Source organism: Ornithodoros turicata, chromosome 2 (assembly GCF_037126465.1).
Source record: "Ornithodoros turicata isolate Travis chromosome 2, ASM3712646v1, whole genome shotgun sequence".
In the NCBI taxonomy this organism is placed as follows: domain Eukaryota; kingdom Metazoa; phylum Arthropoda; class Arachnida; order Ixodida; family Argasidae; genus Ornithodoros; species Ornithodoros turicata.
Genome location: NC_088202.1, coordinates 59,265,177 through 59,292,513, shown reverse-complemented (window position 1 = coordinate 59,292,513; position 27,337 = coordinate 59,265,177). Strand labels below are relative to the sequence as shown.

At 45.4% G+C, this 27,337-nt stretch overlaps 1 protein-coding gene across 3 annotated transcripts in view; it reads right to left on the bottom strand.

The window, feature by feature from the left end:
• Window positions 1–27,337, bottom strand: part of LOC135385472 (calcium-activated chloride channel regulator 1-like) — an 88,625-nt gene that overhangs the window by 18,465 nt on the left and 42,823 nt on the right. The window contains exons 1-5 of one of the 3 annotated variants that reach the window (XM_064614802.1): window positions 23,688–23,857; window positions 21,681–21,843; window positions 12,305–12,596; window positions 5,324–5,430; window positions 4,081–4,254 (exon numbers count right to left, since the gene is read on the bottom strand). In XM_064614802.1, coding sequence (XP_064470872.1) covers window positions 4,081–4,254; window positions 5,324–5,430; window positions 12,305–12,596; window positions 21,681–21,839 — 732 coding nt within the window. In that variant the 5' untranslated portion in view covers window positions 21,840–21,843; window positions 23,688–23,857. Of the gene's footprint in view, window positions 1–4,080; window positions 4,255–5,323; window positions 5,431–12,304; window positions 12,597–21,680; window positions 21,844–23,687; window positions 23,858–27,337 lie in introns of those variants that run through there. The other 2 variants (XM_064614803.1, XM_064614804.1) reach the window with 2 other exon arrangements.

Here is a 27,337-nt window from a genome sequence, read left to right as displayed (position 1 = left end):
ACATTGCTTTCAGAACCGTGTGTCGGAGATTTCCGGGGCACGTCGAAAGAACCCCAGGTTGTGAAATTATTCGCGGTCCTACCGTGCGGCACGTGTAGCATTTCGCCATGCAAATAGGCTCTTGCTCGAATTCGCTGACGGGGTAGGTGTGGAGACTACACCCTAATAAGCAAACGAGAGATGAATCTTCACCACCCCTTTATGAAGCTGGTGGCCTCTCCAGGGCCAAGGCTTCCCTCTGTTACAGATTAAGACGAAGAAGAGCGATCTTCGGGTGTTGCGCGCGGGATACCGGCGCGAGGGTTTTTGGGTCACTTTTGTATTCTTGGATTAATCGGTTTGGTTGCTGGTCTTGCGTTGTTCAGCATATTTCCGTGTAGAAACACTGGAACACACGCCCGGGACTTGTTACTTGGAACTAGAAGTCGAAGTCGGTCTCAACCTGTAGCTGCAATGGAGCGCATAAAGTGTACACGAGCTGGCGTTCGTGTCTACCTGACGCGCACAATGACGAATGTCAACGAACTGGTTAGTCAGCAGGATCCTCCCTACAAAGCTATCGAAACAACTCTCGAGTATCTGGTGACGAAACGCCACTTTCTATACGACTTGGACCAGAACGTGCTGCAAGAAATCCCCGAAGACTAGCAGGAAACGAAAATTGCTGTAACCTTGCGGTATGAACAAGGGCTCGAGGAGGCGATCGCGCGAGCACATCAGTTACTGAGACGGCAGCAGAACCCCCCGCCTTCTGGCCAGCAGCAGTCTGCAGGGCCAGTGTCCGTTCCTAAGTTCCAGACAACGAATTTTTCGGGAAAGCTCTGGGAATGGCAGCATTTTGGGAGCACTTGAATCCACCATATACTCCAATCAACCTTGGCTCCCAAACTAGAAGTTTAAGTACGCGTACCTCACCTCCTATGTAACCGACGACGCCAAGCATTCGATTGAAGGTATCCGGATCAGAGGCGACAACTATGAGTCCGGAGCTGCTCGCTGCGGAACACATCGACCAGCTGCTGTCGCTTCGACCCATTTCGAGCTCCCAGAATGTTTCACAACTTCGACGCTTCTACACCAAAATTACTCTGCGGCACGGTGCTCTGCGGGTACCGGCTCTGGACGCGTTGGGGGTCACCAAGGTGCAGTACGCGGTTATTCTACAACGTGTGGTAACTCGATGTCTGCCTGATGACGTTTCCATTCCCTTTCAACGACGGAGAAGAGAAGTTGTTCGAGCCAACACGCGCGAGCAAGGCGACTGCACAGAATAAGTGAGAGACAAGGCCCTCCTCCTACGCGTCAGATCCCGTAGTGCCTACACACGCGCCCACGTCTTCAAGGTCGGCCATACTCCGAGCTATGGATACCCCCACGGTGGGGAAACAGAAACGGAGCAACACGTTATAATAGACTGCCGAGCCACATCGGATTCAAGCAAGATGCCCACCTGCACATCTGAACCCCAGCTCGAGAAGGTAGTCTATCCTCTTGGCAAACTCCAGCGCCGGAAGCTCGTCCAATGACCTCTGCTGAACTTTTTCAAGGTCGTCGATCCTCAGGAAGGGAAGTAAGTCGATGGTGCTTACTAGTAAATAACGTAACTGACATCCGCTTCCCCTTTCTCGAAGCCCGCCAGTCTAGACATATACGCTCATATACCCAACGTACCCTCCCCTCGACACACCTTACGTGTAAATCTACTCTGTTGGGCCATTTCAGAAAAGATTTGCGCCGCCGTACGTTACGGATCTTGCACATCAGACGGGCTTTACGCAAAGGGAAGCTGGAATCTGTCATGTTCAAGATCAGCAACGTGATGCCTACCACTACAAAGGAATCAGGTGCTTGGCTTATCATATTTTGGGAACTGTTATCGTAAAGCTACCGTTAGCGCTATTCGTTGGGAACCGTTATCGCTAAATCTCTCCTAATCTTTCAAACTCCACCAACTGAACCGGTGCCGGGATGAAGAAACGGAGGAGGAGAGTGAAAGGACTACCTCTCCACTGACGCTACGCTTCACCGAGGCTCAAAAGTGCATTAAAGAAATGCTGTCGCATTTAAAAGCTCATTTGTGGTTTCGAGCTCAATTATCTTGATTCTCCACTTATTGTCTGACCTAACTCACGGAACGTGCCGTCCGGCGCCACCTCTGGCCAAGGTGTACCGGGCAGCTCGCCCCCACCGCCTCTTCGGAAGGGCTCTGCGACGGAGGAATACTGTTGCAACATTGATATGAGTGAGATGCAAAACAACAGCAATGTGCGGCTTTTATGGCGGCACTTTTTATGGCTGCCACCAATGAGGAAATGCAACTGTATGTTGCCATCAGCAGGTCAAGCAGCGAGATACACTGTAGGGTGGTTTTTACGGTGCTGCTAGAATATACTATTAACTGTACGGTTTACCAAAGCTGGGGATAAGAAATCAAATGTTGTTTGACTTTCTGCAGTTTTGCATGATTGCAGTAGTGCCGTCAGTTTCCAACCCAGAAAAAACGGGCGTTGCAGCAGGTTAACAAAGGAGCTCCGTATCACTAGACGGGGAAAGGCTACTTTGCCTTTTTTTATTGTGCTATCGCCTGATGTGTCATAATATTCGTGTGCCGTCATGAAATAAAAGTGAAAAAGACTGTATCCTTTGTGTTGCTGAAATAATGCGGGTGAATAAGGCACCACAGAAAATTAACAAAATCTGTTGAAAATGTTGTTTCGCGCGCAACCCTTTGATACAAGACTGCAAAGAAAAAATGTGCAGCAAAGAGTGAGACCAAAGTTGAGGACAAGTGTCGTGACCCGGTGCCCGCTCGAGTGCCCATAGGTAAAAGAACTGAGGCGAGAATCCAGCATGCAGACTCCGGTTTACTGGTATGAGGAACGTTCCCAGATCTGAAAAAAAATCAGTGCCTAATCAGGGCGCGCTAAAAATTGAGTCGCGCTCGGGTTTTCGGGCCAGTGGTGTTAATTGCAGCGCCATGCCCCTACATCAAAAGTTACCTTCTGCTTCACTTGACTAACAATTTTCTTCGACCCGCCACAGCTTTGCGCATGCGTCGCGATCTCTTACTAAAATGATTCATTACCAATTACGTATGATTACTGTACAGCAAAACTATCGTGCATGGCGACTGCTGGTATGCTGACTGACGAATGGGACATGGCTTAGGGCAATGCTGAATGTCACTTTCTCGCTCCTTTCGGGAGGTTGTCAAGCCATTTCCAAACTTTGGAAGAATAACGCTGCAAATACGTATCTATGTGTACTAAACATGATCATCAAAACACTATGTTTCAGCGATGCCGCGTTACAAAGCAATTGCACTCTAAAGGTCACGCACTGGGCGAGCTCCTCCGTCGCTCACAACTGTGCACCTCCAAGTCCGGTTGTGGAGTGACGCTTTATCGTGGAGCAAGGATGTGATACCTTTCCGTTTCCATGACGACGTATGCTGTAGTAAAAAGGAAGCCGGCAGGAGAACGGCCTTCAATATGGTGACCTTAGGGTACTTCGTGCAAGCGCGCACGGATAAAACGAGGAGGGAGACGTCAACTCTCCATGACGTCACCAACTCTTGGATAATCCGAATGTATGGAGTTTTGCGACTTCTTTCGAAAATTCGTAGAAGCGGCTCGTGTTCACTGGCTGCAGTTGTACTTGTGTACAGAGTCTTCGAGCGAGATGGTTTTATAGGACGAAATAAAATAAATATCGTTTTTTTTTCAGGCTCTACTGACGTTATTACTACCAGCAACGTGTAGTGATGGCTTGGTAACTACCGCTCGTTCCGCCACCAACGTCAACGACGGGTCCTGGTGCCCCTTAGTCTCCTCTGACATCATTACCATCGTGATGTCAGTGTTCATGTTCTTCAGTATCACTACTTTGCGCAGAGTGTGCGATTATCCACTGCCACGATGCCAACTATGGGGAGCAGAGAGAACACCACCAGCACCCAACGCTACGTAGGTCGACACATAGCAGGGTGCCCTTAAGCTGTATTTTATGGCACGCACCACAGACATCGTCGAAAAGTTAGAACAGTTGAATGTGTGTTAAAGGAAACATACGCCTACTTACGTTCTCCATGGGTGGCATAAACATTATAGATGATTGGGCGGAGAGTGCTTGAGAAGGGTCAAGATAGGGAATACAGTCGTCGGACACTTTACAGTCGTCATAAAGCTTGCACTTGTCCCCACTGGCTGTAGCGGGAAAGAACTTAATGTCCCGAGAGCACGTGTTGATGCGGATCTATGAAACACAAAACAACCACGTATAATGATAACCTTTCGTTTTTCGAATGTTTGTGCAAGGCTTGAATGGCATATTTGTCATTTCCCTAATTATATGGCAGTTCAAGCGCAGCGATGTTGGAGCTATACCGTACGACAATACACAAGGTGGCTTGCGTCTCTAAAACCAATGTTTCTTAAAGAAAGCTGGTGCATCGCACGCGATTGAAAGGAGTACGAGAATGTGTAGATTATGTTGGTTGGGACTGAACATGGCGGAGAAGGCGCAGGGACAAGGAGGCGCGTGTCGTCATTGTCCGTGTGCGTTCTCCACCATGTTCATCGATTAAAAACGGCCGCATATTTTTAACAGTAGCTTTGGCCAAGTCATGGCACATATTGTTTTCCCTTAATCACTGCCACTGATTGCTACTAACCCTTCCTAATTTATATGCTACGCTTCACGTTAGCAGTTCGTTGGAGGTAAGCTCACCCGCGTGATTCTACTCGCTTATTTCTTGCAAACTTATTTCCGTCAGAAACATTTGATTATCGGTTTCAGATAGACCTCACCGGCCTCAATGGCTCAGTCGGTAACGTGTTCGCCTTCTGACCCTGATATCGCGGGTTCGAGCCCGGCCGAGGACGTCAGCAACTTGGTGGCGGGGTACAAGTTGCTTAGACACGCCGTCTTCCGCGAGGGACGTTAAATACGGGGTGCCGTGTGATGAGCTTTCATCGCACGTTAAAGAACCCTCAGGTGGGCAAAAGCAATCCACAGACCGACAGCTGTGGCGTCGCTCATGATCTCAGTTGTCTCGCGACGTAAACAACCTATTATTTAAAAAAAAAGGTAGACGATCTGGGCCCCTAGGTCATCTGCATCCCCGCTGCATGTTGGTGGGCACTATCAGCTTTATCAACCTATCGGCCGACGCATTTTTCCTGCTTCTTGCACACCTGACAGCAAGATATAACCTAGAACCGGTCTTGTCGTGACTTTACATGTTTCTAACCAGAGGGTCGTCTATAGTGTTGTCTATCGACCAAGATAAGAACAACATCGATGGAGAAAGTAAAGCGTTTACCTGTCCATCATCGCAATAGAATGTCGGGTAAGTCGTGTCTCCCGGGGCTGCGTACTCATCAAATACTCCGTAGCGAAAGTGGGCCCACTCGTGGATCAGCTGATAGGCTGTATGGAACAAACGGTAAGGATATCGTTAGTAAGACCATAGTCACAAAGAAGAAGCAACGAGTGATAATAATAAATAAGCGCTATCACTAAACTTTCGGTAGTAAGGTCCAGTGTTGATGTTTGATGACCACGTTTATGCTTGTTGCATTGAGCTTTATGTTAGATTCGTAGCTCAGGTAGCAGGTTTGTAGCATTTGCACTAGCATTTTTCTGTATCCGCACTTATCCAAGATTATTCATTGCTAGGGTACCGCGTTTTCGGCATTTGCCGAAAAATGCTCATAAATACCCGACGAATATCTTTTTTTTTCGAAATGTGGCATCCTCCGAAAAATTCAGAATTATGCTCTTGCATATGGTGCTACATGTCGAAAATGTCGGTGCACGATTGTGTTTTTTCCTCCGTTTTACGAGGCCGCTAACGTCTAGTTTATTGAAAAACCCTCCCCTGTAACATTTATCAGTGGGTCAACGGAGTTCCAGTACACCCGGAGCCGCTCAACAAAGGAAAGGAAAATCTTTGCGTCCCCGATGTCTTCCTACCAAGCTCCTCTCCTTCCATGAATCGTGCCTGCACCTGTCATTTGTCAAGGAGTAGCGATGACCCTGTACGCTGAGGTGAGGTCCGAGTTGTCTTTTTGAGTTGGTTTATGCGAGAACCTAAGGCACTCTCTCCAGCGGCTGGGAAATGAGACGCACAAAGAAAGCCTCTGGTGACTGTGTGAAAGAAAATCCTGATTCTGAAGTATCGTCTGTAGCAGGGAATGATGGTTCGATATGCAAGTATGTTTCATTTCCTCATTTAGCTGTACTTCACGCGGGTTCTAGCGTGTTTTTAGGAAAATAGATTCCCCGTGTGTAACTCTTCCCGGTGATTATACCTGCCGGATCTTCGGCGCCCTCTTTTGGCACAAACGTTTTAAAATGCCGAAGATTTTCGAATTTAACAAAACATCTAAAGAAAAATGCCCGATGAAACTTCGCAGTCATAATGAAGTTCCAAGCAGCGAAAGACAGGACGACAGACAGCACAACACCTCTGCTTACTCTCAAGTAGCAGGTTTATTTACCAGATACCAACTACCCCATTTTAACACAATTGTGAATCTTCGCAGGTATAAATGCTGAAAACGCGGAAGCCTCTAGAGTTTCCGGTTTTCGGTGTTTATGATGTTTCAGGACCCCCAAAACGTGCCAAAAATGAACTCCCAACTAAATTACAGTAAAAGACTGAATTGACTTATAACATAATCATATAACGGGATAACATTTTTTGTCATTTATCTTCGCCCTATCTCGTAACACCTCGGAAACTATAAACACCGTCGAACAAGCTGTGTAAAATCTTTGTGTGCTGTTGTTTATGTTTAAGTGTGATTAATGAGGATTTCTGTGCGGATTGGTTTTCCAACAACTGGCTTTTCTTATTGCTAATTTCGCACAAGCATGGGGAACTGCAGCAATGTCACGCAACGACACAAACTGCGCTCATCAAGAGGAGGTATGCCTTCTGTTATACGAATGCGGACAGCACTATTTCCCCCATCTTAATACCATCTACGTGTTATCCTGAACTAAATGCCCAGAGATGAGTAGGGTAAGGTGGTCTACGTTGAAGATAGTTGGACTATTTTCTTAATAGCAGTCAGAATAATCGCCTAAATTGTACCATAATTCGTTAAAGGGACTGTTAAGTGAAAAATAACCCCATATTTTTTCCCACTATCGTGCACAACATCATTGTTTGATAACACACAGAAAGCATTACTTCTCAATTCGGCATATTTTTTACGTATAAATATTTTGAAGATTGCCCGAACATGGACGGTGCTGCCAACGAACGGCGAAAAACAGCAACTTGGGTTTCGGGTCCAGGGCTCCCAGGGATTGGTCAACGCTTACACGTGACAGTTAATTTTGTAGAGAACAAAGTTGACACACATTATCTTACAGCTAAACGCCATTTTAAAAATGACGCTCACTTCCATAGTTTCTACATTAATAAAGCATTCAGCTACTTCGCCGCTACGACCTACGATCAGCCGCGCCATCTGCAAGGCCGTCTGCGTGGTGTTATCGCGTTTGTTGTCTACGTCGTGGGTGGTCATGTTGGTCGCGCGAAGCAGAAAATGGAAGTAAATGATACTGCTGTGTCACGTATTCGAGAGACCTACATATGCCTGGTGTAGTTTTGGTGTTCTGGGATGCAAAAATCTTCTTCGTTCATGTTCGACTACGGGCGTTTTCTACTACAAGATTCCACAGGAGAGTGCGCGAAAACAAATGTGGTTCGAAGCACTCGGCTATTGATACAGCAGTCGTGTCGTGTGTGCTGAGCTCATTTTGCTGCCGATGACTACGAAGATGCCGTAGAAGGCGAATTGCGAAGACGTCCGAAGCAAACTGCCGTTCAGTAACCAGTGATTTTGCTTCACCGAGGTGACGAGTTCTACACAACGTCTCAGGTATGTACAGGTGGCACACATGTATAAATTATAATATAGCGATGACGTATTCCATTTAACTGATGTTATCCTACTTGTCCCGTCGTGTGCTTGTCCCGCTTGTGGCGCCATTGTCAACAGCAAATTTAATTTTAGGGGCCTTCCAGTGTTGAAGTGGCGCCAGACTTCTTTGTGTGTGTGTGATCCAGGCACTCAAGTTGACATGACAGAAATAGCTGAAAGCAGGTATGCATAGTCCACAGGTGGAAGCACTAGATTTGTTACGTGTTGCAGACTTTGTGACATTTTGGAGTCTTTGGAGAGGTGCAGAACATTAGTATGACGTCAACAGTAGGAGAATAAACCGATGGGAGCTACTAGCTTCTTTGAGGGGTAGAGGGATACTTCCTGTTGAGGTATAGTTGTGACTAAGGAACGCTAATTAATTTCCTAGAGATGCATCCTCTACACTTGAATGCCCAGTGAAACAGCAAAAGTTTCATTTTCTTTGAAGCCCCACTACTGGAATTGTTCAAAGTATGTCGCAGCTACAGTGAGCCATGTTACCACATCATATTGGTCCTAAATTTGCAGAGTTCCCATATCTCTGACACAACGGTCATTTCTCTTTATTGCTCTCCCGATCCTACCTTCTCAGAGATTAATGTTGTTCTCCATGCGTTGCATGGGCACTGCCTTTTTCTACTCATGCTTTCAGTTTCTTGTTCTGTTGAATAAATCTTCAATTGAGAGTTTGCAGCCATCACGCTGTCTACTGTGATTGCCCTTCATCAATATTGATGTGCTATAACGGTATAGCACATCAACATGCCAACAACCTACCAACAACAACGAAACAACCTTGCCTTGCCTTATCAACATGGCAAATCTTTTTGCTGCTGCAGATCATAACTTCAAAGAGTTTTCCTCTGCACCCTGCCACGAGCGAAAAGTGTAGGGTAGCCCTACTTTTGGATGGAAACTACACGATGTGGTAACATACACATATCTAAAATTTTAGTCGACGGAGGTTTGCTATTTTTGTACAACTTTCATTGTACATTTCTTTTGTCTCACTTAGCACACGTGAAGAAAAGTTCTCATCTTCATCAAAATGACAGGTCATTGTTGGATCTATCTGCAGCATTATTGTTCCTGTACTATTTTCATCAACAGAGAATACAAAAGTTCACAAATGGTAAAATATAACTTGCTTTTTAAATTCAAAAGGGAAAGGCAAAACTGTTTATACTTCTTTTGTTTATTTTGTTGCAGGTTTTACAACTCTATCAAGTACGTCAAAACATCAGAGGGCAGAAAGTCCTGCTTTGTCTCCTAAATCCATACAGAATAAAAAAGGAAAACATAGTTTGAGTTGTGACAAAATGTTGCTTCTGCTCTTATATTATATTTCAATTAAGTGTTAGGATGCGTTTGTCGTGTACACTGAAGCAAGTCAATTTACAGGGCTGTCAAAAGTACTTTACAAAAGTACATCTCAATTACAGTGACAAAGAACTTACGCAATAAGTTATTTAGCCACTTTAGGGTACTATTGCCCACACCAGTGCTGCATGGTTAACTTTGAACCCAGATAAAGGGTTGCTAATACTTGTGGTCAGTCCTCAAGTCTTTCTTTATAAATGTTAGTTGGTGACATGATAATGAATCAGTTACAAGTACTCCTTTTAGCAAAACAGAGTTAATTAAGTGTTAAATGCAAATCTCAGTTCAAACATTAATTGGCATTTGGAAACCTGCTCAATAAGAAGTATATTAAAAGGTTATGAACACGCAGGTGAACGACACTCGTGAAAATTATCTTATTTACTCCTCATATAAAAGACATGAGTATAATCTACAAGTACAGACATGTCCTCAGGTTACTACATTACTTTAAGGTTACTCAGGTTAACTAATAATTATATATGCTGTGACTGCAAAGAAAAAACAATGAGAAAAACTTGCAGCAGACAAGAAATGAAAATTTGCTGTCATCAATATATACATTTCTACAAGTCACAATGATTGGGAAAGCATCCCTACTAGCATGCACGACACAGGCAGGAAGAATACTTTCTATTGTACTTTCTCACAGCACCCCATATCCTTCTTGTGAATAGCCGACAGGTGATATAACGGAATTTCCTGGAGAAATAAGGGTTTTTCGTCCAGTTTGCCGTTCAAGTAGCGCGTAAAGACCACGGCGCTGCCGCGTATGTTGCCATGCTCTTCGGTTTCTCGAATGGAATGTCGGAAGACACTTGCAGGACTTCAGTGCCAACTGAACTGAGAGCGCAAAATACACGGACAAAGAACGGAGAAACAGACATGACGGGAGCGCCCGTCCTGTCTGTTTCTCCGTTCTTTGTCCGTGTATCTTGCACTCTCAGTTCAGATGTCTCATTACCAACTAGCCCAATCCTCAACCCTTTCGGTGTCAAGGCACAGTATTTTGAAATATTCGTTTGTTGTGACACAGTTGTCTGTCTGCTTTTCACACTGATTCTCTACCTCTCGGCAGCAAAAACACCACCATCAGTTTGCATTTCCCACATGAACACCTGCACGACGAAAAAACGGCGCTTGTTTCGGCTTACACAAGTGCTTCTCCCTGATAATGTAAATTTCACAAACCAGTCCGCATTCACGGCACGGTCAGCTACTGGTGAGGACGAAGGTGACTCCGGTAAATCTGTGAACGAGCAGGGATTTCCCTACACCGTCCCTGCATTTTTCCAACACCCCTCTGAAATTTCTCAGGTGACTCCACCCAGCTCAGCTACCAACACGTTCTGGTAATGAGTCCGGCGCACTGTGAGTCCTGTACTGTGTTCTAACGTAATAACATGTACAAATAAAACGGGAAAGCTGTGCAGATATGTCACCATTGTGCCCCCGATTCTTTCCGTGTCTAGGAAAAATTTCGTAAGTTGAACCTTCACCAAACATAAGCGTTTGGTAACATAGGCGTAACATAGGCACCTTCACAAACAGGTAAACACTCCCCCCCCCCCCCCCTTGAAAGCTCGGCATCCCCCAGTAGTGAATTTCTGGGGAAATCACTGTGGACGAGGAACCTTCTGCTGCGAAGCCCACACTTTCCAGCACGAACAGAAGTTCTGTGTGAGCGATAGTTCTCGAATGCGGAATTCTAGCGCACTCATGTTGAAGAGGTTCGACATTCTCGACGTAGACAGTGGTCACAAATGCCCAGTGCCATTTTCGTTTTCGCCGGATTAGCGAGTAGAAGCGCGTATTACATGCGTCCTCGACAGATGGCGCGGGGTGATGCAATTGTTGACAGACTGCTCGGTTTCCTACTAGGTCCCTGGACATGCAATCATGTAAAATTCGATGACAGAAAAACTACAGCGATTTCAGCGGAGTTCTTTGATATCTGAACTTTTCAAGGTTCAAGCTTTTCGCTGAACATAAAGTTTTCATAGGTTTATATTCACTTTTCGGTCCCTTTAACTTAATCCCCAAAGCTTTGAGAAATGATCCACAAATTACTGTGGTGCTCGACCAGGTACTTAGTTCGTACGAGCCAAAAACGATAGGCTACATATTTTCATCAACTTACCCCACCCTATGGGTAAGTTGAGGACATCAAAAAAATAATGCAGGATTTAAATTTTGTCTTTGTTTGGAACGGTCAGCCACGAGTAATGCACATGGAAACACTGGGCAGTGACACAGCATCATAACGGTGATGTCATATTTTATTAGCCGAGGAGCAGAAGTGAGCAAACTGGAAGTCAATGCTCTCGAAAGTTACAGATGAGACAAAAAAAAAGGGTCCTCTTACCTCGACCCCATCTGAAAAACAGCGTCTGACGTCTTTCTAAAAAGCCACGTGCAGAACGTCAACACGTTACTTCAAAGCCAGACAACGACTGTGCTCACCCCGGTGTCACAGACGACAAAAAATTGGTGCTAAGAAAATCCCACGCGGAAAACCCAAACTGTCCTCAACTTGCCCCCGTCTTCAAGTAGCCCCACGTTACCCTATATATATCTTGAAAGGCAGAATTCAGAACTATGGGCTCCTACGCCGACAGTATTCGAGCCATTAGCAGCAGCATCATTTTGATGTTCCTCAACTGAATTGGAGGAGAACCATACCTGCCACACTTGAGAGAAACCCGAGATGCAGTCCGTTGCCATTCCTGGTTACATGCTTTTACTCCCCTCGTTCTTTTTCAATATCCCTTTCTTTCCCCCTCGTTCTACCTGTATTAAGTATTTACCACTTGCAGGTCTTTGTATTTAAATTTTAATTATCTTCATTTCCTTCTGCAGAAGTGAGAAGAAATACTCTCAGTAACTGTCAATATTCAGTGTAGAACCAAAACCATTACGGACTTGAAAGCCAGTTTCCCTCCGCGCATTATAGGCTGTCTGTAATAATGAAAACCACTCACCTGGATTTCCGTAAGTGTCTGTCGTCGAAGTGTTCAATCCGATGATGAACTCGGGCGTGAGACGAATGTATTCACCCGGCTCTCCACAACCTCGGGTTTGATGTGTATAGGAGTCGTTTCCGTTAGGAGAGACTTCCACGCGTACGTGTGAAGATGGGAACTCATCGGAAGATATCCGCATCACGTCAGCCCTCTTGGGCCACGTCCCTGGAACTGCAATGGTGACTTTCTTGAAGTACACTCGTCCTCCAGTGGCTCGGTGTAGGAAATCCGATGCGGACTGGAACAGTGTCTGCATTAAATAATTCCGACTACATTAGCGGATACCGTTCACAACCACATTCGGAAAACGTATTAGCTCAAAAGGTTGTGTCGGCAACACCTTCGGTATGCCATTGCTACAGTGTCCTTAAAGACCGGGTCATCCCACGTTATCCTAGATAAACGTAAAAGACTGTTCTTTACACCGATGTGTTCTTTACCTTTGTTTTGTTTTGCAATAAACCTATATTCCCCCCCCCCCCCCCCCCCCCCGATGTGCACTGAAATTTTCACAGTGAAGAGGTTAATAGAGGTGGAGAAAATGGGCATTGCGAATATCGAAACTCAAGCGTAGACTCTACTCTACTCTACTTTTTTGTCTAGTTATGTCGTCTCCCGGCTTTCGGAGTATTTTTGCATCGAAACTCATACGGCTCTGACATCACAGCCCTCGCGGCCGCAAGACACGCAGCGCACGAGAAGTCACGTGTACAGGGCTGCCAATGGGCAGGGACGCAATTCTGAGCTCTGTGACGTCTGCGCTTTGCCCGTGCGTGCGTTCGAGGGCTTGTACCTCGCCAAGTACGATTCGTAGAAGCAGAATTTTTTTTCCTCGCACGCGTGCAGCACAATGTGTCCATAATGTAATGAACCACATCGATAAAAGTGTCCCGACCCCTTTAAGGTTTACTTTTGATTCTATTCCCTTACAAAGCGCGGTACATCCCGCCCTGTAGAACGGCAGCCAGTCCATTGAAAGGGGCCGAACACAGCGGAGAGTGGGACGAAAAACATCAACACTCTTTTTTTTTTCTCGGATAATTACCAGTTTTGGGAAAAGTTACTGCCAAAAGCAAATACAAAGTTAGTTACTTCACGGGAAAAGTACTCAACTTACAGTTACATTTACTATTTACTATCCAGTTTAATCCACATTAATATTTACTACACGAAACAAGTAACCAGGTTAAGAAACAATTACTGCGAGCAAGTAGTAGACAGTACCGCTACAGTTAAGGTAACTGAGTTAAGCCGGGTTAGAAACTGGGCAGATTGGTGTCGCTTGGGTACTTCGGCGTTTGTTTCGACTTTATTTGTGACCAGCACTGGGGTTTTGATCGATTTGAACTTAGTTACTTCACAGTTACTTTCCGAATTGTGAACCAGTGAAAAACATTTATTCCAACTTCCATGTACTTCCATTACAATTACATGTACGGTACGTATGTTGCAACTGAACCATAGCTGTTACAAAGTTTGTCTCAGTAAGTTTGCCCTATAATTAGGGTTACGGCTTTTTGGATTTCTTCGAAAAAATCCGAAAACTTACGCCCGGGTAAAATTTGAAGCAATCCTCATTCATCCGAAAAATTACGGAAGCAAATACAATGAAAAAAAAAACACAGAAGAAATTACGGGCTAGCGCCTCGAAACAACCGTACAGAGGTGGACAGATGGAGAGAGGACAGCAGGAAGGAGTGCGGGAGGACTGGTTTGGTGTGCGTCCTGGGCTGACTTCAGTGGGGACTGTGCCGTCATTCGTCGAGGAAGTCTGCCCCAAACCCAGGGAAGACCTCAGACAGTACAGCCGGTGGTGGCTTCAAACTAAATCTTCCGCACGACCTTAGCTACCACCAGAGCGGGCGCTTTTACCCATTCGGCCACGCCAGTGATCTCTCAGTGTGCCTACACAGCGCGTCTCAGGTGATATCATCCACGTCGTGTGGACGAGGCCCATGTCGACCTGTAGTAGGGTTTGCGGTTGCGCCCCACGCAAATCATGTGCCGTCACATGGTATAGGGACCGCCCTTCTTCTGCTGCAATGTTATCGCATATCGTTCGCGTTTGATAGTGCACCAAACAGTACAGATATTTTACTCGAAGGGAACTCCGTGGTAAGGAAGAGACGAACATAGCTATGATAACAGCGTCTCTTAGTACGTCTTTTAGTACGATTTTTCTCGGAGTTTCCTTCCATCAAGTACAACCAGCTAATACAACCAGTTGTCCACATCTCGTCTCTCCTTCAAGGTTAATAAAGACATGATCCCTTAATGCCGCATTGGCGTCCACACCTGGAATCCACACCTGACGTGGCGTCACGCTGCACACTGTCGTTTGTTTAATTATCGCGGTCGCCTGTTCAGTAAGGAGGTTTAGAAGGATTAGAATGATTGCAAGAGATTTAGCAGATAGGAACATTTAACAGGAAGGTCTTTACGATAACAGTCAAGGTATATGTAAACAGGTAGCGCAACTCCCATAGGCCCCTGTGTCTTCAGAATGACGCCATGATGGAGACGGTCAGCGCCATCCATCCGTTGCGCAGACTACTACGATTGTAAATAAATAACGTCAGAGATGACGTCAGCAGTAGGAATAATAAGTAGTCCATAATTAGCCATGGCACGTTTACATTCGCGCACTTTGTTTGCGTTGTATTCCCTTTTCCTCAACTATAGGCAACAACACCAGACGAGAACAAAATGAATCATATCAGGTTTAATTAAACATATCAATTCGAAATACATACAGTTATCACAGATTTTGACAACTCCAAACTGAAGGGCATCGTGATGATCACACAGAAATAAGGAAGTTTCACTTAAGGTTCATTTCTCACCTAGAGCTGTACGTACACGTAGTGATAAGACGTTTACGTTTATACAATGAGTGGTCATTATAGGTACATTGCAACAATGCATGGCATCGTTGGTGCACAGCTGATTCCTGCTAACACTCACGCTATCATGGCCGCTCGTCCCATGACGATTTTTTTTTTTTTTTTTTGCGGTGCCAGCTACAGGGGATGCATTGTATTCATCTGTTCACACGTGTAAATCTTGGTCTACAGCTCCGAGATGTAAACGTCGCTTCCTGTTAAACCCAAGAAGTGTACGAACTCCGTATTACAATGCACGGACACAGAGATGCACGGATAAACACGCCCACTGTGACACATGCGCAAAGGGAGCAGGACACGGAAATGTACTCGGGTGGTAGATGATTTCGTATATGTGCACGAGTGGGGCAACAGAAAGTTTTTTCTACATTGAAGTTATGAATAACCTCTTAGTACACACACAGGCCATGCCCATGTTTTAAAGTTTTTTCTGTTTACGATCGTACCTCTACTACCAACACCCAGGATCGCTCGGGCCTCCTGCTGGTAGCTTTGGCGATGGCTCTGATTTGGTATTTTCGCTTGTTTTCGCTACCAGTTTATATATACCTTGTAACAGTCCTGTAAACAGGGTATTCCAAGCACGTGGTTCCTTTGCAAAGGCTGACATCATTGTTGTTGGGCTTGGGCTCGAAAGCTTTTTTTTTTTTTTTTTCATGGAATGCTTCCGATGAGCTAAAACCACCTCATGTGTGCTTCCTTTTGCTCTCCCCGCCCCGCATGCAGAGATCGCTCCCCAGCGCCGCTTGCCCTTTCCACACCTGCGCGCGCAACTGTCACTCTGTTTTCCTCCTCTCTGGAGCGGAGAGACGAGGAGGATTTTGGCACACGGACATGGCGACCTCCTGAATCCTCCCCGTTAACAGCTGCCGCTGTAAAACTCCGCATTTGTGGGATGCAGTAGTCGAGAACTGAGCAAGAAATGTCATGCCGTGATGACTGGTTGGACCGTCCCCTTTGTTGTCGAGATTACCTCGTACCATAGGTCACCGGCGGCAAGGAACCGTGGCTCTGTTTAACCAAATCCACCGTGCAGCTGTCCTTCGCGAAGCATCCGTGTAATCCGGTAGAATCCTTAAAAGAAGGAAGTCACTGAAAAGGTTAGCCAGCTGTAGGACTCGAACCCACATCTTCTGGATTACCGGTCCAGGGCTCTTACCAATCGAGGTAAGCTAACACGCCTCTCCAGTGGCTTCCAAGTGTGCGTCATTTGAAGGAACAAACACAAACATTCACTCGTGATTGAGTGGGTGATTGTATGTGATTGTCCCTTGAAATGACGCACCTTTAGAAGTCACTGAAGAGGCGTGTTAGTTTAGATCAAGTGGTAAGAGCCCTAGACCGGCAACCGAGAAGATTTAGGTTCGAGTTCCACAGCTGGCTAACCTTTTTGAGTGACTTTCTTCTTTCATCATTATTTCTTAGGCACTTGATGCTTTGTTTGTATTTGTCCTTTCTACGTGTTCCAGCCTTAGCACATCAATTCCTATCAACTCCACCCTTGCCTAGAAGTGATTCGCCATTGGAGTCACTGAATAGGGTACCATATTTAGTGACACCATGCGACATGAGGGCATTTGGGTCAATTTGAGCCATTTCCGAGGTCCGCTTGGAAAACGTCCAGCGCTTAGGGTTTTTCTTTTTCTATGAATCGTGCTTTCCCCACAAGGAAACACAGATGGCATGAAAGATCGTCTTCATCAAAGGGCAGCTTGATGTTGCAACACTGATAGCATGAAAGCTACCAAACGATTATGGGCAGGGTGTCCCAGAAAACGTGTAATTGAATTTTAATAAAAAAAACTACGCCACATAGAATCTTGCCGTCAACGGCATTTGTTCTTACTAGGTTTTTGCCACCTCCTGATGTGTGTGTCATGTAACTTAAGTTTAACTATGTAAATTTTTGTGAACCGAACTTGGAAATTTGTCAAGTAAGGGTCACTTTTTTACCCCACCAATGTGAAGAGCGTGCCGAATTTACTCAAATTAATGATAATTGACAGGAATTCTGAGGAGCTACGGTATCAGAAAAAAATAGCCGAAAATCGTCCTAGTCTATCCTAGCAAAGGGCGTCAAACTCTGTCTTGGCCTTCCTCGAGCAACGTCAAACGCTTTAGCCATGGCAGAAGCACGGGAACCACCTGTATCAGCTCTCAGGATGCAAGAAACGTTCCGCCACTACGTGCGGTTGGCAACGCGTCACCATCGCCATCCTCAGCTTCGAGCCATTATGAGTCGTCACCACTCTTCTTTTACCCAAGCTATCCAGACACAACGTGGTCTTATTCCGAAACACAAGCCACATGCATTACCAGATATCCCAACATGGATCCTGCAGCCTCCTGACGTAAGAACTAGTGTGCCTGGACTCCCGGGAAAGAAGGATATACCAACGCATGTTCTTCGTCAGTTCAGTCTTGAGCTACTAAACAGCTCCGCAGGCAGGATGCAGATTTTCACGGATGCCTCTACGACATCATCCGGCTCCTCGTGTGCATTTGTTATCCCGGAGGCGAATATTGAGAGAGCGGTGCGGCTGTCTCACGTCACCTCTGCCACGGCCGCTGAACTTTATGGAGTCCTCTTGGCAATAAGTTTCATCGACTCACGATCTTCAGCTGCTCGCTGGACCATCTATAGCGACTCAAAATGTGCGTTACAGACCCTAGCTACCATGTTTACTACGGGATCTCTGGCGACAGCAGCACAAGATGTCTTACACGCACACCATGCAGCAGTTTTAAAAGGTCATGACATCCAAATGCAGTGGATCCCTAGCCACTGTGGCATTACAGGTAACGAGGCTGTGGACGCTGCTGCACGCCGGGCTCTTCAACTAAGGCGCGCCCAGGTGTTTCCCATTTATTTCACCAAGGGTGACGCGGGGCGAATGCTGAACGAGTTCAAACAACGAATGTGCAATACCTCCTGGTTAACAGGATCGGCTCGGGATTCGCTTCTATACAAGGTCGACCCAGGGTTACGCTTTCGAGTACCACCTTCCTTTACGCGACAAACGACAACTGTTCTACATAGGCTACGGCTCAATGTACCGTACAGCGCACGTCTCCTCTTCAAAATCGGAAAGCGAGACTCTCCGAACTGTAGTGAGTGTGGCGTTGTAGAGGATGTAGAACACATCCTTCTCAGGTGTCAGAAGTACGTCGATGCTCGAAGGGCATTAGAGACAAGCCTCTCTCGTTTGGACTCCCGAGCCTTCGACATCACGAAACTATTAGATCCTCCTTCGTCCGACAAGGCGCTAAGGGCACTTGAAGACTTTTTGCACGCAACCGGGCTTATGGACATCCTTTGACACGGTGAATGTGTGATGTGTCCTGTGTGTGCCCCCGGTGATTCCGCCACTTTACTCTCACTTGGGCGCAGCTCTTGAACTTTTGACCTACATGTTGAACTCCATTATCATCTCTGTTCGTCTCTGGACATCATCCTTTTGCGTTTTCATTATCTCATCATCGGATTGAACTTTCTGTATTAAGTGTACTGGGGTAGCCAGTTTGACTTCGTCGAAACTCACATCCCCATTTTTTTCTTTATTCACATCACATCACATCACAGCCGAAAATCATGCACTACGGAGCTCGCAGAGGATAGCGCGCGACGAATTTTTCAGCGGAATCATTGTCAGTGAGACGAAAGGAGGTTGGAAACCCAGCCAACACCGGCATGGTAGAAAGGCATAACACAGACATAGCTTATCGCGTCTGGCCTAGGCTGGGACCATACCTTCCCTCTCCCAATTTCAGGAACTGTCACTTTTTCTACTATCACTCTGTGGGCTGGGTTTCCAACCTCTTTTCGTCGGACTGACAGCGATTGCGCTCAGAAAGTCCTCACGCGTTATACTGTGCCCCGAGAAGCATGATGTTCGGCTATTTCTCCCAACAGGATAGATCCTGAATATCACTGTCAATTATCATGAATTTGAGTAAATTCGGCACGCTCTTCATGTTGATGGGGTAAAAAAGTGACCTTCACTTGGCAAATTTCCGAGTTCACTTCGCAAAAATTTACATAATTAACATGGACATCAGGAGGTGTCAAAAACCTAGTAAGAACAAATGCCGTTGACCGCGTGATTCTAGGTGGCGTAGTTTTTTTTTAAATTAGAATTCAATGACACGTTCTCTGGGGCACCCTGTATAGAGGAATACCAGTATCCCGAGGTGTTCACGTCGCTAGGTTATCGTGGCATAGATGTCGTTGTCTGCATGTTACGCAGCATGACATGGAGCGTTTTGAGAGGCAGCGTCTCATTCTTTTTATGAATACCTCATCATCGCTATATTTAATAAAGTTGTGTTTTTGTGATGATGTCGTTTCGCAGCTGTAGCCTTTTCTGCGAACTTCGGATATTAACAGGGATACGATAAATAAAAAATGAAAAACTCCAAATCATCGAAACATAGTAAACTCAAAAGAACATCCTCCGAATATGCAAAAAAATAAACTCCAAACCCGGAACCCTTTCGCGGAACCTTAACCCCGCTGAAAAACCACTTAACTGCTGCAGAATATCACATAATATCAAAGAAGGGAAAGGGTGCTTATTCATGGACAACATATTGTTTATACCCAGTCTTATTAAGCTGACCAAAAAAGGAAAACACTTTTTCCAGGCGCCCACCCTAAACGCAAGTGGGTGACAATGAAGTTGTATCATCTGCCTATCTCTCTACGCTTGCCAAGATTTTGTTGTCAGAATAAGCAAGTTACTTAGGGCCCTGACAACTGCGGCATGGTGGCAAGCATTCAACACGTCCTCATCGGCGGCCCCCTTCCAGTTCGGGAAGAGTAATACTCCAGTTCTAACAGACCCCTGTAAAAAACATGCCGCTCAGCCTTGCCGCAATCTTGAGTCCTTGTTCTAACGCTGGGCAGCACCGTCAATGCATGCACCCATTCTATCTATTTTTGACGTCTACCCACCTCCATGAACTCTTCTGCCCTCAGAGCGTTTGGCATGAATGCGGAGATGTGATCTTCACAGCACTACATCTCCGGTGGCCGACCGGAGGGGGGGGGGGGGTATGTTTATTGAGAAAAAAAAAAGCAAGGAAAGGTCAAGAAAATATCTTCCCGGAACAGCACCGCAAGCGGTACTGCCCCGACTACCTTGTTATCAACCGCGCGTTCAAAGACACGGCCCACCCAGGGGCGGACCGCGTTATCAAGGGACCCTTCTCCAAATATGAAGGACCGGCTCCCTTTCGCCTCCCTCCACCGCGAAAGGTTAGTCAGGCATGGCCGACCGGATGAACTACTATCCTCATCAGTTACGACGCACCCGCGTGTGAGATATCTCAGTTTCTTGTGTCATGTGTGTATGTGAGTGTGTATGCCTCATCTTTTTCATCATCATCCCACTCATATGTTAACCCACATGCACTGAGGTATGGTACATCAATTGTTGCGGTGAAACACTTCATCTCATCGTCATTCGTGTAGTTGTGATTGATGAGGATAAAGCAAATAAATTAACACTGCGCTTCAACTACCTGACGTCCACGTTTCAAATTCTTCAGTCACCGCGCCATATCAACGCTTGCACAAAGTATTGCCATTGGTTGTCTAGGCAGGCAAATCGATCGTCCACGTAACGTATCCCCAACCCCCATCGGCAGCAAAGAGTGAGAGGACAAGTAAATAGGGTAAGAAATTATAGAGAAAATCATGAGATTTTAAAGGAAAGTAACTAGCTGTTGTACTAGGTATTGCAGGCATACTGAAGCTGGTAACTGTCGCAGTGATAAGTTGTATTGCCAACTGTAGGCTGGGACGAGCGCATGTCTTGCCTACATCACGTACTGCCCTCGCCCTACTCTTTCTTCTCTACTCCTACTCTCTGTGAGACAGTTACAGTTACAAGGTACTTTCTCAGCAAGTAGTAATTGCAATTAGTCACTTATAACTGAGTCACCTCCTGAGACTGGTAATCATAAATTATACTGACTCCACAGGCCATACGGTAGAACAGTCTTGGCCTGCGTCACACACAAACGTTATTTCGAACGTAATCTCTAGCAAAGAAATATCGACGAAACTACTGATTAAGCGGTAAAGCACCCAACCGCGTCTCCATCGTGTACCTTCTGTACGTTCACTCACAATATATGCGCTCGGTCGTCTCTATTTTTTTCTTTAGATAATGACAATTATTATTATTTGTTTGTTTTCATTGTTGACTTTTTTAGCATTCGATTCTCATCTCGCTCACGCAATAACCTATGTAATGGGGCAGGGTAGCGCAATACGTTAGGCAATAATAGCATACGGTCGGAGTTTCGCAGCAGCATAGGCTTTACAACGGCCCACACAACCAATCTCCATAGATATCATCGGACATTTTCAGCGGCAAACTTCAGTTGCTTGTTTCGATTTATAGAGGATAACGTATTGAACTCACCTTTATGTTGCCCACCAGGTAATCGTTTGGCTTGACAGAACTGTGGATCGCAACGAGAATATTCTCGTAGCCGCCGTCGGACTTGTCTATGGTTATTACTTCTGTGGCTTTCGATGCATTTACCAACAGAGTTGCCAATAGCAGAAAGAGGGTCCCCATGACGCTGAAAACGAGTCAGAACAACACATTACGAATCTTTAAGCTTGGACAACACTGAACTCGCCAGTAGTACACGGAAAAGACGTGTAGAGAAGGGAAATATAAAGTGAATGTTGAATGTGGTGTGCACACGGATAAATAATACACAATATTGGGTAATTAGATCGTGTGCCAGTAACTGAAGCGTGTGTGTGCAAACAGACACATAAAGGCCTCGTATTACTGTGTAAAACAACTACGTTCGAGCTTCGCGTGCATAATTGCACAGACTGCGAGTATTACCGGAGTTGGGTTGTGTTGAGTTTGCATACAAGAAAGAAAAAATAATAATAATAGCGTATTACTGGCTTTAGTATTTCTGTGCCTATTGCTATATTGAGAGGTAACTACCTACATGTATTGTTGTCAGAGTAGCTCAAAAGACGGGGAACACATAATGTATTACTTTATTTCAAGTCGCCTTCAGTGCTTCTCACATTCTATCAACCATAAGATAAAACGCCTAAAAGTAACACACAGAAACTGTTCTTTAGAGTAGAAGACTGTTGGAAGAACAGAGACTGTTCTTCCAAGTGCATGACCCTCTCTGTTCCGTAATTACGGTGGCTCAATATATTCCTTAAGTGAAATATGTGCAGCTGTAGTGGATACGATGGACAAAGGTTTCATTTGTAAATACTCTTTGGGGCGCAGAGCAGGAATTTTTCAGCACCTGAGACGCAAAACCGCCATTTGCATTCTTTACCGCGAAATAGATTATGGCGATGATGATCGGAACAAGAAAAAAAGAACGCGAAACAACAGCAACAACAACAACATTACTTTGAGATGGAGAGTGGGAGGTTCATCGCCAGAGGCCATACTCTACCCCATTGCTGGTGGGGATGTGGGGAATAAAATAATGAGCCCCTTCACAATAACGATCGAAGGCCAATGATGTCCAGAAATGTCAAAAGAGCTTTGCGCGCAGATCGTTGCTGGGCTGGATTGTGCCAGAGACCAAGCAATTTCGATAGCAAGTAATTTCGACGCGAAATAAAAACGCATCTAAACAGTGAAAAGAAGTTTTCGTCCATAATTCGCCACAAAAGGTAAAACTTTCAAAGCCTTCACGTTACCGTATCAGAACCGTACAAGCCACATCTCTCGCAGGTGAAACAGTATTGTTCAAAAAGCACAAGCTTCCTTAAGGAGCTGGAATAAAGTTACAATTCTTGAAACACGATAACTTGAATTTCGGTGAATTAGTGTTTTAATCTTCCCTTCCGCAAAAATATGATACGAAATTTTCGTTTCACTGCTTACGAGAAATAAAGGTACACTTTTATCCAAGTTCTGTTCGCAGAAGAAAAGGGAAAGCCAATTATAAACTGTATGGTTTGACCTCAAACACACACGCACACTTTGCCTTCACCGATGGAGAAATCAGGAAGTATGTATTTTCTTTTTAGATGTAAAAGTATAGCTATTGCTGGCAACAAGAATCATCATATTTTCATTCGCATTTCCTTTTCACCACAGCTGAACAGTTGGTGACCGTAACATTTTTGTAGATTATGGGAACGTCTCTATTACCCTACCTTTAGTCTACTTCGGATTTTACATGAAGAAAGCTTTAGTCCCTATAACATGTTCTATTAGCGTATGTTTCATACAATAAAACAGGCATCAACACCAATGTCGTCACATTGTTGTCCGGGATAGTCCGGGTAAGTCGTCGTAGCATAATATTGTCATTATATCACTATAATCAATCTGTAACTAGAGCGACGAGTCAGTACGCTAGATACTTCAGATTAGGCTGACATGTTGGCACGTCGCTAGAAAGAGATTATTGACCGCCCTCACCTCTCACTAAGTAGGACTCACCAGCAGCGTCGCTCCGAGTACGCTCCCTCTCGTTACGTCTGGCTCTTTATAGTTGTTTTAACAGCAACGCACGCAGACATTAGGTAAATATCGCGCACACGAAATTATTTTACATCGTCACGATTTCACGTGAGCAAACGGTTCTGCTATGACGAATGGACACATAAGATATCATACAACGCAAACACTACCAGGGCAAAGAATTCGCACACGTTCTCAAACGAAATTCGAACCTTCCATGCGAATACGTGCGTCTACACCATGCACGAATATGGAAGAGCTGCGTAGACTACACAAGTGTACATCCTTCTCTTGGAATTGGCGTGCTACAGCGGCGTCGCTGTATCAGCCCTCCGTCATGCCTGATGTTATTTATCGTACCACCGTTGCACTGCATTTCTATAGAACACGCCCTCCTCGGGAGCTGATTCGGTAACGTGTTGACTTGCTCAGCTCAATATCGCGGGTTCAAACCTTGCCGAGGACGGTAGTAATGTGGGGGAGGTAAATATTACATCCAGCAATGTTTGTCCGAGATTTCTGACGCACGTCAAAAGAACCCCAGGTGGTCGAAATTATCCACAGTTCTACCCTGCGACACGTGCAACATGTCGCCATACTGTAGGCAGACAAATCTTACGCGTAACATCACGGACCCATTATAAACAGCGCCCGGAGAGGGTGGCCTTCTGTGCCCCTAGCACAGCTATCCTAATTCTTTAGTGTACCACTGAACTAAACTGCAGCATCTACTTCTGCCATTTTTATGTAGTGACGATTATGATGGAACGTGCCAAAGTTGTTTTCGTAACTCACGTCAATACCCGAATTCATCACCGACATTTGAATTGCGAAAGTGCGAACGCCAATGCTCCATGAAGCATATTTGGTGATGAAACGTGACTCGAAAAATAATAGTTTATTTATTTATTGTTGTACGTTAAATCCCTATAATACCCTTAGGCAGGAGTGTGCAGTAATACTTATATTTTGTATTATTATACAGATACGTAACGTAATACTTGCCAGATATCAATATTATAATACGAATACATAATACCTTGACGTTAAGGTATTATAATGCATAATACTAATACTTTTTCTACGTGTTACAACAGTAATACTACTAATCCTTTACCATAGAAACTAAACACTAACACGTGGATTATCAAGAAAGGAAAGACAGAAACTTATGGGGTGCTCACTTGAGGGGTTCATTATCTTCTTGAATCATTGTTTATTGGAGGCGGTTACAATTTAACGGGAGCATTTTCTCGAAAAGACAGTCCTCTACCTTTATGAGGATGGATTTTTACTTTCTACAGACTTCTTGGGTACATTTTGTTTCCTCCCTTGACAGCCTGTGGACTTTGACTTCTTGTTGACCTAGTCAACAGAAACCTCTGTGGAACACCTTAGTCCTTAGTTTAGTGACTACATTATGTTTACTTCCTGTAGGCCATGTAAACAGACAGTTTTTTTTTAAATCTTGTTCATTTCCTCTACTCCTTGTAAAGAGCCACATATCATCTCAGCAATGACAATATCAGAGTATCGATACAAAGATATGGAATTTTTTTGGTGCGCTGCTTTTGGTGCGGTGGTGGTGTATTTTCCACTCGCGCCAGTATGTCACATTTGGAGGGGGGTGGGGGCGTTTCTTTGACGAATCGCATAACTGGGGAACGGAGATCTGGAAAACGAGTGACGTATCAGAGGAACCAGCTTCTACGATGTATTATACGAGCGGTGCACACTGCTGATACCCCGTATCCGTTTTACTGCGTGCTCGGGTATCAGCTGTACGAGACACATCAGTTTCCATCACACCTTTAGTGCACGACTGGCTTTTACCCCGTATGATACACGCAGTAAGAGATATCTTCAAAAGGACACACGTTTTACAGAAGAATTTCCTTTAATTACAAAGATATTCCTGCGTAAGCAGGAAAATTTCGGTTAGAAACAAGGAACTTTCGGTTTCCATTCCCATGTTCTTATGAAGTAGCTCCGCGCGCACTAACATTATTACAAAGAAACATGGCTATCATTGCGACGAAAACCAATTTGATAAATATTCTGAAGATAAATTACGACTACATCGTGCGGTATCTGATTTTGATGCAAGACAGGTAGGTTGAAATATTAAAGGCCGGGTCCCATAGCTCGAATTTGAGCTGCAGCGCCACAGCGCCAGCGCCAGAGAGCCAGCTGCAGGAGAGGTCCCATAGCTTTTGGCGGCATCGCCAGAGCGGCAGAAATTCTTTGGTGCTCCCGTATCCGAAAATTCGGTTGCCCTGGTGCTCTGCAGCTCTGCGCTCGTCTTTCCAGCCAATCAGATGCATTGTTTACATCAACGGTCGACGGCTCGCCATTATGGCGGCGTTGGTCAAAGAATTATCTTTATGATTTCTATGGTGTATGTGGCGTACGGGTGTAGGGCTCTTCGAGCTTTGTGGTTGTGACATCGGTAGATCTGGACGTGTTTTTGCACTTTCACTCACGTAGGATGGGCAGATGGACAGAAGCAGAATTGTTGAAAGAAAGGGGCCTTGGGGGAAATCCTGACGCAACGATCTTTATTTCATCAATGACATGAACTACGTACACGTTAGGGTTGCAGGATAGTCAGTTGTGTCGAACGCGTCCGAAAATGTGACATCATGTAAGAAAAGGTACCTGAGAAGTCTGTACAGTATATCGAGGTACATGTATAAGCACATTCGGGTCCACAATACGACGTTCACTACCATACCACCACGCTGAGCCATATCTTCGGTCTGTACACATCAACGAACGACAGCGTATGGAGACACGGAGCGGTTATTTCGAGGCTCACTAGAGTCTTGTTCTTGTTTGAGTCCACACGGCAATAAGGACCTCGGATACTTATGCTGTGTACAGGCCCCGCGCCATGATTCTATACATCAAACAACACCTACGTTGCTATACCAGCCATGCTGCCGCTAAAGTTATTGGACGTCTCAAGCTGCTGCTGCCGCAGAGCGCCAGGGCGCTAACAACCTCCGGCTACAGTGGCGCTCTGGCGCTTGCGCTGGTGGAGCTCCGGCACATCTCCTCGGGCAATGCTCAGCGTTCACCGATCTCTTATAAGTCAGATGGTTGCGCATCACATTCCCTTGCTACACAACCTCCCTGTTACCACAGAGAAGGTGTTAGAGTCTATCCTAGCAAAGGGCGTCAAGCTCTGTCTTGGCCTTCCTCGAGCAACGTCAAACGCTTTAGCCATGGCAGAAGCACGGGAACCACCTGTATCAGCTCTCAGGATGCAAGAAACGTTCCGCCACTACGTGCGGTTGGCAACGCGTCACCATCGCCATCCTCAGCTTCGAGCCATTATGAGTCGTCACCACTCTTCTTTTACCCAAGCTATCCAGACACAACGTGGTCTTATTCCGAAACACAAGCCACATGCATTACCAGATATCCCAACATGGGTCCTGCAGCCTCCTGACGTAAGAACTAGTGTGCCTGGACTCCCGGGAAAGAAGGATATACCAACGCATGTTCTTCGCCAGTTCAGTCTTGAGCTACTAAACAGCTCCGCAGGCAGGATGCAGATTTTCACGGATGCCTCTACGACATCATCCGGCTCCTCGTGTGCATTT